Source organism: Mauremys reevesii, linkage group 15, assembly GCF_016161935.1.
Source record: "Mauremys reevesii isolate NIE-2019 linkage group 15, ASM1616193v1, whole genome shotgun sequence".
Lineage (NCBI taxonomy): Eukaryota > Metazoa > Chordata > Testudines > Geoemydidae > Mauremys > Mauremys reevesii.
The window spans coordinates 19717947-19729979 of record NC_052637.1 but is presented as its reverse complement, the minus strand read 5'-3'; the positions used below and the strand labels follow the sequence as shown (position 1 = coordinate 19729979).

Genomic DNA, 12033 nt, shown 5'->3' with positions numbered 1-12033 from the left:
CATCCCACACTCCCCAGAACTACATTGCCAATGTTTCTGACAACTTTTTACAAATTTGCACAGAAATATTAATATGCCAAAATATTTGATTAATAAATTCATAGACTTTAAGGCCAGTGGGGACCATTAAGATCTTCATCCAGTCTGATCTTCTGTCCAACACAGGCCATAGAATTTCAACCAGACACACTTCCATTGAGGCCAGTAATTTGAGTTTGGCTAAAGTATATCTTCCAGGAAGGCACCTAGTCTGGATTTAAAGAGGTCAAGAGATGGAGAATCAACCACTTCCCTTGGCCATTTGTTCCAACGGTTAATCACCTTCAATGTCCCTGCCCCAGGCACCGGTTCCAAACTCTCATTGGCCTATTCCCAGCCGATGGGAACTGGAGGGGGGCAGTGCCTGCAGGTGAGAGCAGTGCGTGGAGCCTCCTGGCCCCCCTGTCTATGACCCGGACCTGCTGGCTGCTTCTGGGGCACATGCAGCGTGGTGCCAGGACCAGCAAGAAGCCTGCCTTAGACCCCCACTGTGCTGCTGACCAGGAGCTGCCTGAGGTAAACCCATGCCGCAACCCTGTGCCCCAACTCCCTGCCCCAGCCCTGAACCCCCCCAAATCTGGAGCCCTCTCCTGCACTCCAAACCCCTCATCCCCAGCCCCACCCCAGAGTCCACACCCAGTAAGAGCCTCATCCCCTCCCGCACTCCAACCCCCCCTACCCCAGCCCAGTGAAACTTAGTGAGAATGGGGGAGAGCGAGCCACTGAGGGAGGGGGAATGTAGTGAGTGGGGGGTGGGGCCTCCGGGAAGGGGTGTGGCCTCAGGGAAGGGGCAGGGTTAGCATGTTTGATTTTGTGCAACTAGAAAGTTGGCATCCCTAGGTGAGGTTCAGGATAAGGTAAGGAGCAGGATGGGGGAGGCGCGGACTCGTGGGAAATGGCAGCAGGAAAGGCTCCCTTGAGGGCTCTGGGAAGTGGGACAAGGCTTACCAAAGGAGGGGCAAGGAGCCTCTGGAACTCCAGTCTCACCCATCCAGCTCCTTACTGCTCCTTGCTGGCAAGCCTGAGGTCAATCCACTTCCTGAAGCCTTCAAGGGAGCCCCCTACCATGCCCTCCCACGGTAGGGGGCTCTCTCAAGAGCTGGGGCTCCTGGGAAGGAGTGGATGTTGGGCTCCTGGGCAGGGAAGGTCAGGCTGATGGTGGGAACACCGGAGTGGGGAGAGGAGGGTCAGGCTGGAGATGTGTCAGGCACAGCCAGTGCCCATCTGTTCTGTGCCTCGGAGATGATGACCTTCATGCTTGCCTTCTCTTCTAGCTTGGCTTTCCTATTCTGCAGGGGATGGGGGAGGAAAACTGGCAGCAGAAGCTAGGAGTGGTATTTCCTGCTAGCTCCATGCCCAACCCATGGGCTTAGGGGATGGGTTGGGGGAAGAAGCCCATCCCCTGACCAATCAGGGTTTCAGGTCTTCGCAGCACTGCTGCTGACATGTGGAGCAAGGGGCTTCTTACACACACATAGATCCAAAGGGGAGTCCAGGCTCACAGGTTTAGACTTTCTCCATCAAGTCAAACATGTCTAAATCCTTACATCTAAAACTGAAAATACTCTTGCATTTTGTAGCCTTGGTATGACTTCTTCAACTATTCTCATGGACAGGCACTCACTTTAATAGCCTTATTCACAATTTTTGGATCTATACTAATCCTTAACTCTTCTGATTTTATTACACTGACAATAGTGTTAGCCCCACTCAGCTAGTGTTTGAATTAATTCACTAATGTCTAATTTTACCTGGTCAGGTTCAGTTTTTATTTTCCCTTTCAGTGCTAAGCTGACTGAAGTGCACATGTATATTTGAGGATTGCCTCAAGATGATGTATCATATCCTTAGTGCAACCCCATCAATTAAACACCTCATCATAGTCCCTGTCTTTTGTGTCCTGTGCTGTAGACAAGTTCTACATCCATTTTCAGACTGCTTTTCAACCTAAGCAACTCCCAGTTCCACTCTTCCACATTTTACTAAGTGGGACCTGTCCTTGAAGAAAGACGCCAGCGCACAGTAGCTTTGCGACATGGGCTCATTCTGTGCCAGCTGTATGGAAGAAGCTTCATTTCTATTTTATTTTGCCCTCAGCTAGTCACTAATAATTTTGTACAGACTTGCTGTGATTATGCAGTCACACGTATCTCCCCAGAAGTGTTGCTTCCCCTATTGTGTGCTGTGTGGATGGGGAGAAGTGTAAGAGAAGAGTTGCTATGGCACCGCGTGGGGATAGAGCAGAGGTCCAGCAATAGCAGGGAGAGGGGTGGAGAGAGAGTGAGTTGCTTTTTCCTTTCCCTGCCTGGCCTCTGTTAGGTCCTGGCAACAGTGGATCCTGCTGCTTATTTCACTCAGCCCCCCATGGCCTAACCCAGCAAGTGACTCACTTCAAGGTCACACCCCAGTGGTGGTGCAGTCCTGTACATGCTATGAGGCTTTTGGAGGAAGCAGCAGGGCAAGTTCTTTTACAAGACGCCTTCATCGTTTTAGCTGAGCTCAGTTTATAGGCATTTCCCAAAACACGTAACTAATGGTACACAGATATACGCCACATTCAGCTTCAAGTGTGCCTCTTGACATTAATTGAATTTTGCACTGCTCGTAGTTATAGCTAATCCAGTTTTGTTCTAAAGCTAGCAGCGCATGGTCTTATGAGCTCGCAAGCCCCATTCCTATGTGCAGCATTTCACAATTGGCCAAGTGAATAATGTGGGAGGTTTTTCTGAAATGTAGGGCCAAAGCACAGTAATACGGTACTAGATTTGATAGATAATTGTTCTGATCTTGTATGTGTTTTGGTTTTGAAACTATTTTAATAACCTAACAATTAATGAGCAGGAGAACAACTTGTTTATAGCTTGACAGGAATTAAAACTGCTCAAGCAAGTCTGCCATTTTCTTAAAACTACAGCAGTAGTCTCATGTTCTGTCTTCAAATTTCCCCTTGCTTATAGTATTAGTATACTGAAGGACCAGTGCTACTCGCTAATCCTGCTCTCGAGGTAATATACTCCTGCAATATGGCAAGCTTTCTTATGTGTGTATGGGATTGTGTGAAGTTGTGAGTAGTCTGCAAGGTATATGTGGTGGCGGGAGGTGTGGGGGGGGAGAATTGTTGGCTTGAGGGTGTATTAATACTAGGAGTTGTATGCTCATGTGACATTTGTGTGTGTGCATGTTGGGATGGATGAGGTGTTTATGAGCGTTGGGCGTGGGGACTGGGTATATGTGGTTTTGGTGTTTGGTGATTTGCCTGAGGGAGTTGTTTGTGAGGGTTAACAGTGGGAGTGTAGATATGTGAGATGGAGGCTTAGGGAGTGGGTGTGTTTGTATGTGTTAGAAGGAGATTATGTTATTATGTGTTTGTGGATTAAGCATGTGTTTGGGGACCATCTGTACCATTGCATGAGTCATATTTAGGCTTGAATCGATTTGTCTCTGGAAGGACAATACAAGGATAGGAGGAGAGGCAGCAGAAAGAATTTTGACTGATCTGGTCTCTGTGTAACATCCTCCATGAGTAACATGAGCTTTTAGGATGTGATACATTTCTATGGGCTGAGGTCTATAGCCCAAGTATTTGCTCTATTTACTTGAGAGATCACCAGGAATGTTTTGGGGGAAAGGACAAGGGAAAGAAAGGAGGTCCCTATCACAATGCCAGGGGGAGGAACACCTAGATTAATAGAATTTCAAGGTTAAGGCCAGAAGGGTCTTAAAGCATTTCTTCATAAACTTCACAACAGCCTTTGATGTGGATAATTATTATTATGGCACTTTTATAGCTAGAAGAATTGAGGCAAAGCAATACTAAGTAATCTGCCCTAGGACATTCCAAGAGTCAGTGGGAAGCCAGCAATAGAACTTTGGAGCCTTGGATTCAGTTCTCTAGCTGACCCATTAGGCCAGATTCCCTTGTCAAATTATTTATAGGAGATTAATTCATATAGCCGGTAAGACATCAAAAATTTCTAATTATATCTAGTCATGTCAAATGACAATTATGCCTTTAGTTAAGTATGCCATACAATACTTTGCCAGAGAAAGGTTAGCCAAAAATGCTTTGACTGAAGATCTGTTGCAGATGCAGAACAGACCCTATAAAAGGACCCCTGGGAAAAAATTTGCCTTGTCCTTGCACAGAAAGCTTCAAGGTAAGCATATGGAGGGACCTGGGTTTGTGGAGAGGGGACATTTCTCCTGCATTCCACACATTCAGCTACATTCCTGAAACCGCTAGCACTAATTTCCATGAGGGATTGGCTCTGTTAGCAGTGATTTTAAATCTGCTTTTCAAGGTGCCTATATATTTTCAGTCTATAATTTATCACTGGAATTTCGTGCAGCAATAAGAAGGGAATATCTATTTCTATTTTACAGTATTGATCAGCTTCCAGACTGCATACTATCCATCTGGTATCACAAGAGGTAAGATTCTGATTTACTGATTCCAAGGGGATAGTAAGAGACTATCTAGGGTGGGATTTCTGTATTCCTGAATGGACAGTTGCTGTATCCCCTAATAGTTATACCCATTGTGCAAATGCATTACATATTGTGCTTGGGCTATGCTGCCTATGGCAGTCAGGGTCTCCACAGTGGCTGAACTTGAAGCCAGTGACTGCTGATGCTAGGCCGGCCAGTGCCCTGTCCTAGATCCTCACTTTTAACCAATCAGTTTGATCAGTTCTAGACTTTAGGTCTTTGATATGATTGTATCCAACGTGGCTAGAGCCCACCAGCTGAAGGAATATTGCAAAATCTTATTCGTTTTCCTCAGACATATGTATTATTGTAATGATCATTTTGTCAGGAATTTTCTGTACCAAATTTTGAGAAGTTTGTCATCAGAACATACAAGTCATTTTGTAATATGTAATACAAAGGCCTCATTTTCAATACTGCTGAGAACTCAGCAGTTCCATGTTGTTATAAATCCATAGTTTATTTAAGAGCCTAATAATGGGTTTAGAATTCCAACTCCTATTTTTGAAAATCTTGGCCTTAGTTATTTTTATAAATTATATTCCAGCACATTTACAACTGTACTAAGTGTTATAATAAATAATTGAAATTGAACAGTGGCAATTCATTAAAAAAGTTGTGTTATCCATGGTTTTTATTGTTTGTTCACTTTGTTTTATTGTTTGAATCACTGAGTACAGAATAGCAAGGGTCTTCTCAATAGATTTAGGCCCAGATCATTAAACTATTGTTCTGCTCTGCAATGCCTAACTGAATTAGGAGTCAAACTCCCGCAAGCCAATGGCTCATCATGCTGTTGTAGTTAAGACATATTAGTGTCATAGCTAACAGTACACAAGGGAGCAATGTGGCAACATCATGTCTGATTACCTTGGGGTACACCAACCCAATGGAATGGGGAACCAGTCTGCAGCTAAATTAACTCAAGGTGGCCTTTTAGTGTGAGGCAGGCAAGATTCAAACCTTCAGGACTGTAGTTCAGAACCTTACCCTCACATTCCTCATACCCATGAGGAGCCATACTCCCACTGATTTTCAACAGATGCCTTACAATTTACCCCCACTAAACCATCCCAAGGGTAGAAAATGTCAGAGGTGTCCCAACGGATGCAGAATATTACTGATTCATCAGTGTAACATTTTCTCCCCATCAGAGCTCACTGCTGAGCTGCCCTAAATAAACTGCAGCCATGTCGTCGGATGCTGAGATGGCCGTCTTTGGGGTGGCAGCTCCTTTCCTCCGAAAGTCGGAGAAGGAGAGAATTGAGGACCAGAACAAGCCTTTTGATGCTAAGACATCGGTCTTTGTGGTGCATCCCAAGGAATCCTTTGTGAAAAGCTCAATTCAGAGCAGAGAAGGAGGGAAGGTCACAGTCAAGACTGAAAAAGGAGAAGTGAGTAAAAACAAGGAGTAAGGAACAGCATTTTGTTCCTCCTCTGCTCTTAGCTGATAGAAATGTGTCTCTTCTTTCCTTCCAGACTTTGACTGTTAAGGACGATCAAATCTTCTCCATGAACCCTCCCAAATATGATAAAATCGAGGACATGGCGATGATGACCCATCTCCATGAACCTGGCGTCCTGTATAACCTCAAAGAGCGTTATGCAGCCTGGATGATCTATGTAAGTACAGACTGAAGTCTTTCCTGGACTTCCAAACCAACAGCTACACTAAATCACATGGAAGCCAATCACATTATCTTCCTTTCTTTCAGACCTATTCGGGTCTCTTCTGTGTCACTGTCAACCCCTACAAGTGGCTGCCTGTGTACAACCCAGAAGTTGTGGCTGCCTACAGGGGCAAAAAGCGTCAAGAGGCCCCTCCCCACATCTTCTCCATCTCTGACAGCGCCTATCAGTTCATGTTAACTGGTGAGTGGCTCAACTCCTGAAAAGTGATTATAGAGTGAAAATTTCATATGAGGAATCACAGTGGCTGAGTTTTAGCAGTATTAGGGGCATGCACCAGTGAGCAAATATCTGTGAGCCTTATTTCCTTCACAGCCATCATCAGTACCAGTGCAAATTACACATATTTTTTCACGTCGTTTTTCTAAAAATCAAACCCATAACATATAGCCAAAGACACTGAACATGCTAAGAATAGTGATAGGTAAAGTGGTTCAGATGAAACAAGAATTCATCCAAACCTACATTGAAACTGACCCAAAACATTGTCCAGCACTTGAATCTAAACCTGACCCAAAATTTCACACAAATCCTTTTTGATATTCTGGAAAGTTTGATTAATTTTTCTAAAAAAATAACTGTTCTTTGTTCCCAGGTTTCAACCAGGCCTAGAACAAAAGTGCAAAATGCTTTGATAAAATATTGATCTCATGGTATTGCCAGCACAGCTGGATTCAGAAACTACTATGATCTCATGAACTTTCAGCTCCAAGAGCTTTGGATGAACTTGCAAACTTTTAGTTGTCTTTTAGTTAAGAGTATTGTTTATATAATCATTTGCCCTACAGAGATTTGTCACTTGTTCAGATTCCTGAATAATATAATTTGATGAAAGGAAAATGTGTATATGTTGGTCTGAAGCCCATGTATCCTATGGGTCTGTCAATCCATGTGAATTTAACTCAAAACCTAAATATCATGGAATTGATACATTGATTGTTTAAGAGCAAGGGAGAGAGAGAGATAAAACAGTTCATGAAAAAATAAAAAATTTGAAGTAATTTCATTACAAAATGAAATGATTTTTAAAATATTGGTTTTGTTTTCTTCCTTTCTTCTCCGCCCCCCTTTACCACTGAATGCAGTAGAGTGGATGATGCCCAGAGCTTTATTTTATGTTCACATTTTCATTTTGTTTTTTCCTTTTCCCACTTTGTAACTTTTAGAAACTTCCAGAATAGGTAAAATGAAGGGAAGGGTAAGATTAGTACTAAAATGAAAAAAAGTGAAAAAGAAAACAGAAAAAGTGACCAGAAACCCCCTGAACCCATTCTGGACATAATTCATTCTATTGGCATTCAGTGACAAAAAAAGAAAACAAAAAGGGAAAAAAAGGATCTCCTAAAAACTCAAAAATTTCCAATGCTGATTAAAAAAAAAATCTCAAGAAATCGTAAACTACTAGAGAAAGTTTCTAGTTTTGAAAAAGGCTAGATTTTGTTGAAAAAAGTTTCAGATAAAAATTTTGACAATCTCATATTTACTTCAAACACATTTCAATCAGTTCAATGTTACTCAGTAACTCTTTTAATAGTCTCTTTGGTTCTGTCTCTTTCACAGATCGGGAGAATCAGTCGATCCTCATCACGTATGTATATTTGCCTGCTCTGGTTTTTGTTGGCTTTGCTGTGCGCTGCAGGAAGAAACTCTTTGGTTATGTGTTCTCTGCTTCTCTGTTTGATTTGACAGTGGAGAATCCGGTGCTGGAAAAACTGTGAACACCAAGCGTGTCATCCAGTACTTTGCAACAATTGCAGCTAGTGGGGAGAAGAAGAAGGAAGAGCCAGGCAAAATGCATGTGAGTTGGCTACTAGGGATGGGATTAAATGCTCTTTTCTGAAACCGCCATGTATGTATTGGTTTAAAACAACCTTAATTTGACGATAATTATTACTTTGTAGGGGACCCTTGAAGATCAAATCATCAGCGCCAACCCCCTGCTGGAGGCCTTTGGTAATGCCAAGACCGTGAGGAATGACAACTCCTCTCGTTTTGTAAGTCCTTTTGTCAGAAATCCTTTTAGTTCTAGGCAAACATGAGGGTACGGTGTCTGCCACTCACTCAACTGCAGTGATGGGACAATTTATGTTCATATAATTAGAATTTTTTATCGTGTCTTGACTGGTCTTCAAACGAAAACAGATCAGACATACATATAAATAACAGAAATTATAGTAGAGAGACAAGGTGGATGAGGTAATATCTTTTATTGGATCAACTTCTGTTGATGAGAGAGAGAAACTTTCCAGCCACACAGAGCTCTTCTTCAGGTCTGGGAAAGGTACTCTGAGCATCACAGCTAAATGTAAGGTGGAACAGATTGTCTAGTATAAGTAGTTAACGCATATTGTAAAGCCCATTCAAGGTAGAGTGGTCCATTAACACCTTTGCAGTCATAGGACAAAAATGGGGGTTAGTGGGTTACAGATTGTTGTAATAATCCATAAATCCAGAGTATCTATTCAGTCCATGGTTTTTAGTGTCTAGCAGAGTGATGAATTTAAGCTCCCAGGCTCATCTTTTGAAAGTGTTGTGCAGGTTTCCTTTGAAGATGAGCACTGAGAGGTCAGACATAGAGTGATCACTCTGTGAAAAGTGTTCACCCACAGGTGATAGGGTGTTTTTGTCTTTTATCATTTTCCTGTGAGTGTTCATTTGAGAGGTAGTGATTATCTGGTTTCACCCACATAGTTGTTATTAGGGCAGTTAGTGCACAGAGCTGGGGCAGCAGACCTCGAGCGAACTGCCCAATGACCACAAGATCTCTTAAGGTCTGAAGGCACCCAGCCAGGTTTATTGTCGACAAAGCCCTATACTTGCTACAAGTACACTCAATGCATGTATGCCCATGACAATGGATGCAGCTCAGTGAATGGCAGGACTTTCCATTCCCTCCAATGCTGGCCAAAGACATTCCGTCTGAGACTCCATTTTATATACCAATACAAACAAGTTACATATTGTGCCTCTGACGTGGTTGGATACTGCCCTCTGACATAGCTAACCACCACCTTGTACCTGTTGGTTCGATATAAACATCTCTATCCATCATGCTGTCATCCTGACATTATCTTTAGGGTGGCTCAGCATGTTCCTGTTATCTTGGTGAATGTATCTGGTATCGAGGTGTTCTGGTACCACCTTCTGGAATGTGTTTGTGTGAGTGGCCTGTGCGTAGCACTTCTTAGGAATGTGTTTTTCTGAAATGTCAGCTCTGTTCTTGCCAGATTCTGTGAGCACGGCCTGCCTCTAGCTCACAGCCTGACTTTGCTTGATATCAGCAAAACTTTGACCACTACTTTAGCCCAGGCCTCAGGTCTCATACCAGGCCTCTGATACAAGGGCTTATGTCTCATGCTCTTTTTCTACTACAACCCCCAGTTCAAGTTCCACCACCATTGGATGAGGAGAAGGGATTTGAACAGGACCTACCGCCTCTCAGGGGAGAGTCCTAACCATTTAGCTCGGGGCTATTCTGATGTGGGGCTCCTTCAGTCTCTCTGGATGAAACTGTCTCATTCTGGATCAATAATTAAAGAGTCATTGGAGTGGGACCCTGGGTCTCCCCTCCTTTCCTGTGAGTGCAGTAATCACCCAGCTATGGAGTCATTCTCATGCTTCTGCTCTCTGTGTGGGTGAGAAGGATGTGTGAGAATGACTCTATAGTCTGGTGGTTCATGCACTCACCTGGGAGATGGGAGACCCAGGAGCTAATCTCCTTATTCTAGTGATGCTTTAATTTTATCCAGAGTGCAACAGCAACAACAGGAGAGACTGACGGAGCCCCACATCAGAAGAGCCCACAGCCCAGTGGTTAACATACTAACCTGAATGGAGGTACTTGTCCAAAACCCTTCTCCCCTCAGGCAGAGGGGGGGTCTCCTACATCCCAGGTGAGCACCCTAACCACTGGGCTAAAGATTAGAAGGCAAGTCCTTCATCCCTGGCTGTTCTGTATTAACTCATCTGAGGGCCCTGATCCAGGAGGAATCCTCTGAGCATGTCTGCCAGATCAGGCCCCGCATGCGATTTAGCCAGCTGAATGCCTGTCTTCCCCTGGTACATCAATCGTTCTGGGGCTTAGGCAGGAGATTGGCACCTATGGCTACAGGGAGGCAGAAGTGCACACACCCAGCGGCAAGAACACAGATGTAGGGAACTTTTACTGCAAAAACATAGGTGTCAAGGGAGTTTAGGCACCGACAGGGTTCAGCAGGAGTTTTGTGCGTCACAGTTCTGATGAAACCAGGACTTAAATGCCTAAACAAGGACTTAGGTGCTTGGGTACTTTTGTGCATTTGGGCCTTCCTTCCTCCCATGCATTCAACTTATGTGAACTGTACAATTGTGGCTATATTGGTCACTATGGATGTTAATAATTTAGCGTAGGTCTTTACCTAAATATTTAGTAGTGACATAGGGTAAAAATTTCACTACATATTAATAAAATACATCTAGGGGGAAGCCTTGGCCCCTCTGAAGTAAAAGGCAAAACTCCCATTGATTTCAATGGGGCCAGGATTTCATCTCTAGTCTGCCTCTGAGGGTTTTAAATGAAATGACTTTTTTTTTTCCTTCAAAGGGTAAATTCATCAGAATCCACTTTGGTACCACAGGGAAACTGGCTTCTGCTGACATTGAAACATGTAAGGGACCTCCCTTTATGGGTCACAATTCTCTGTCTCTCTTTCTTTCCCATTGTGTTTTCTTGTGGCTAATTGTACTTTACCTGCCTTGCCAGATCTGCTGGAGAAATCTAGAGTCACTTTCCAGCTCAAGGCGGAAAGAAGCTACCACATATTTTATCAGATCATGTCCAACAAGAAGCCAGAACTAATTGGTAAGAAACATTTTCACTCTTTTGGTGGAACTGGTCACTGAGTAACGCCAACTGATGAGCTTTGTTACATGGGCAATTATGGGCATGTCTGCACTGCATTGTAAACCCAGGCTCAGACTCAGGTTTGAGCCCAACCCCTCCTCTACAGTTCACACTCAAATCTATCTGACTCGGGTCAGTAAGTCCTCAAGGCCTGGGTCCTAGGACTCACATGGGGTGGTACGTCCAACCCCAAATCCTATTGTGATTTGGGTCCAAACTCCGTCATTTCACAGTGTGAACATAGCACAAGCCTGGGTCCCCAGAAGCAGAAGGTCTGACTTGGGTCTGTGAGCAGTATGGACGCATCAGCATGGTTCTGAGAACTGGGTCCATCAAATGTAAATCTGGGTTTACAATGCAGCATGATGCACATGTGTAAGCTTGGAAACACTGAGTCTGTAGGCGTGGGGCCCACAGACCTGGGTTTACAATGAAGTGTAGACATACCGTTAAAGCCCTGTGTTACCCTGAGGCAAAGTCTGGAATAAATACGTGACCAAAGACCAAACTGCAGCAGGTTAAAATTGGGATCTATTCTTCTTTTCAGAGCTGCTTCTGATTACCACCAACCCATATGACTTCCCGTTTGTGAGTCAAGGCGAGATCAGTGTAGCCAGCATCGATGACCAGGAGGAACTCATGGCCACAGATGTGAGTAACACATGAGAATTATTATGTGAAGTATTAACTTTACTAGATAAGATCTTTACTTTACTGATTCTGTCGACAGAGCGCCATTGACATCTTGGGCTTCAGTGCTGAGGAAAAAACAGCCATTTACAAGCTGACAGGGGCAGTACTGCACTATGGGAACATGAAATTCAAGCAGAAGCAGCGTGAGGAACAGGCAGAGCCAGATGGCACAGAAGGTATTAACAGAAATTACACTCTCAATAATGCAAGCAATAAATAAATCAATCCATAGAAGGCGAATT

At 43.7% G+C, this 12033-nt stretch overlaps 1 protein-coding gene across 1 annotated transcript in view; it reads left to right on the top strand.

Moving 5' to 3' along the window:
* The first annotated feature begins 4143 nt into the window (after nucleotides 1-4143).
* Nucleotides 4144-12033, top strand: part of LOC120383846 (myosin heavy chain, skeletal muscle, adult-like) — a 33902-nt gene continuing 26012 nt past the window's right edge. Inside the window, exons 1-12 of the mRNA XM_039502133.1 lie at nucleotides 4144-4196; nucleotides 4423-4470; nucleotides 5682-5921; nucleotides 6007-6150; nucleotides 6243-6399; nucleotides 7777-7804; nucleotides 7906-8014; nucleotides 8118-8210; nucleotides 10799-10862; nucleotides 10958-11056; nucleotides 11646-11749; nucleotides 11829-11967. Coding sequence (XP_039358067.1) covers nucleotides 5718-5921; nucleotides 6007-6150; nucleotides 6243-6399; nucleotides 7777-7804; nucleotides 7906-8014; nucleotides 8118-8210; nucleotides 10799-10862; nucleotides 10958-11056; nucleotides 11646-11749; nucleotides 11829-11967 — 1141 coding nt within the window. The 5' untranslated portion in view covers nucleotides 4144-4196; nucleotides 4423-4470; nucleotides 5682-5717. The remainder of the gene's footprint in view (nucleotides 4197-4422; nucleotides 4471-5681; nucleotides 5922-6006; nucleotides 6151-6242; nucleotides 6400-7776; nucleotides 7805-7905; nucleotides 8015-8117; nucleotides 8211-10798; nucleotides 10863-10957; nucleotides 11057-11645; nucleotides 11750-11828; nucleotides 11968-12033) is intronic.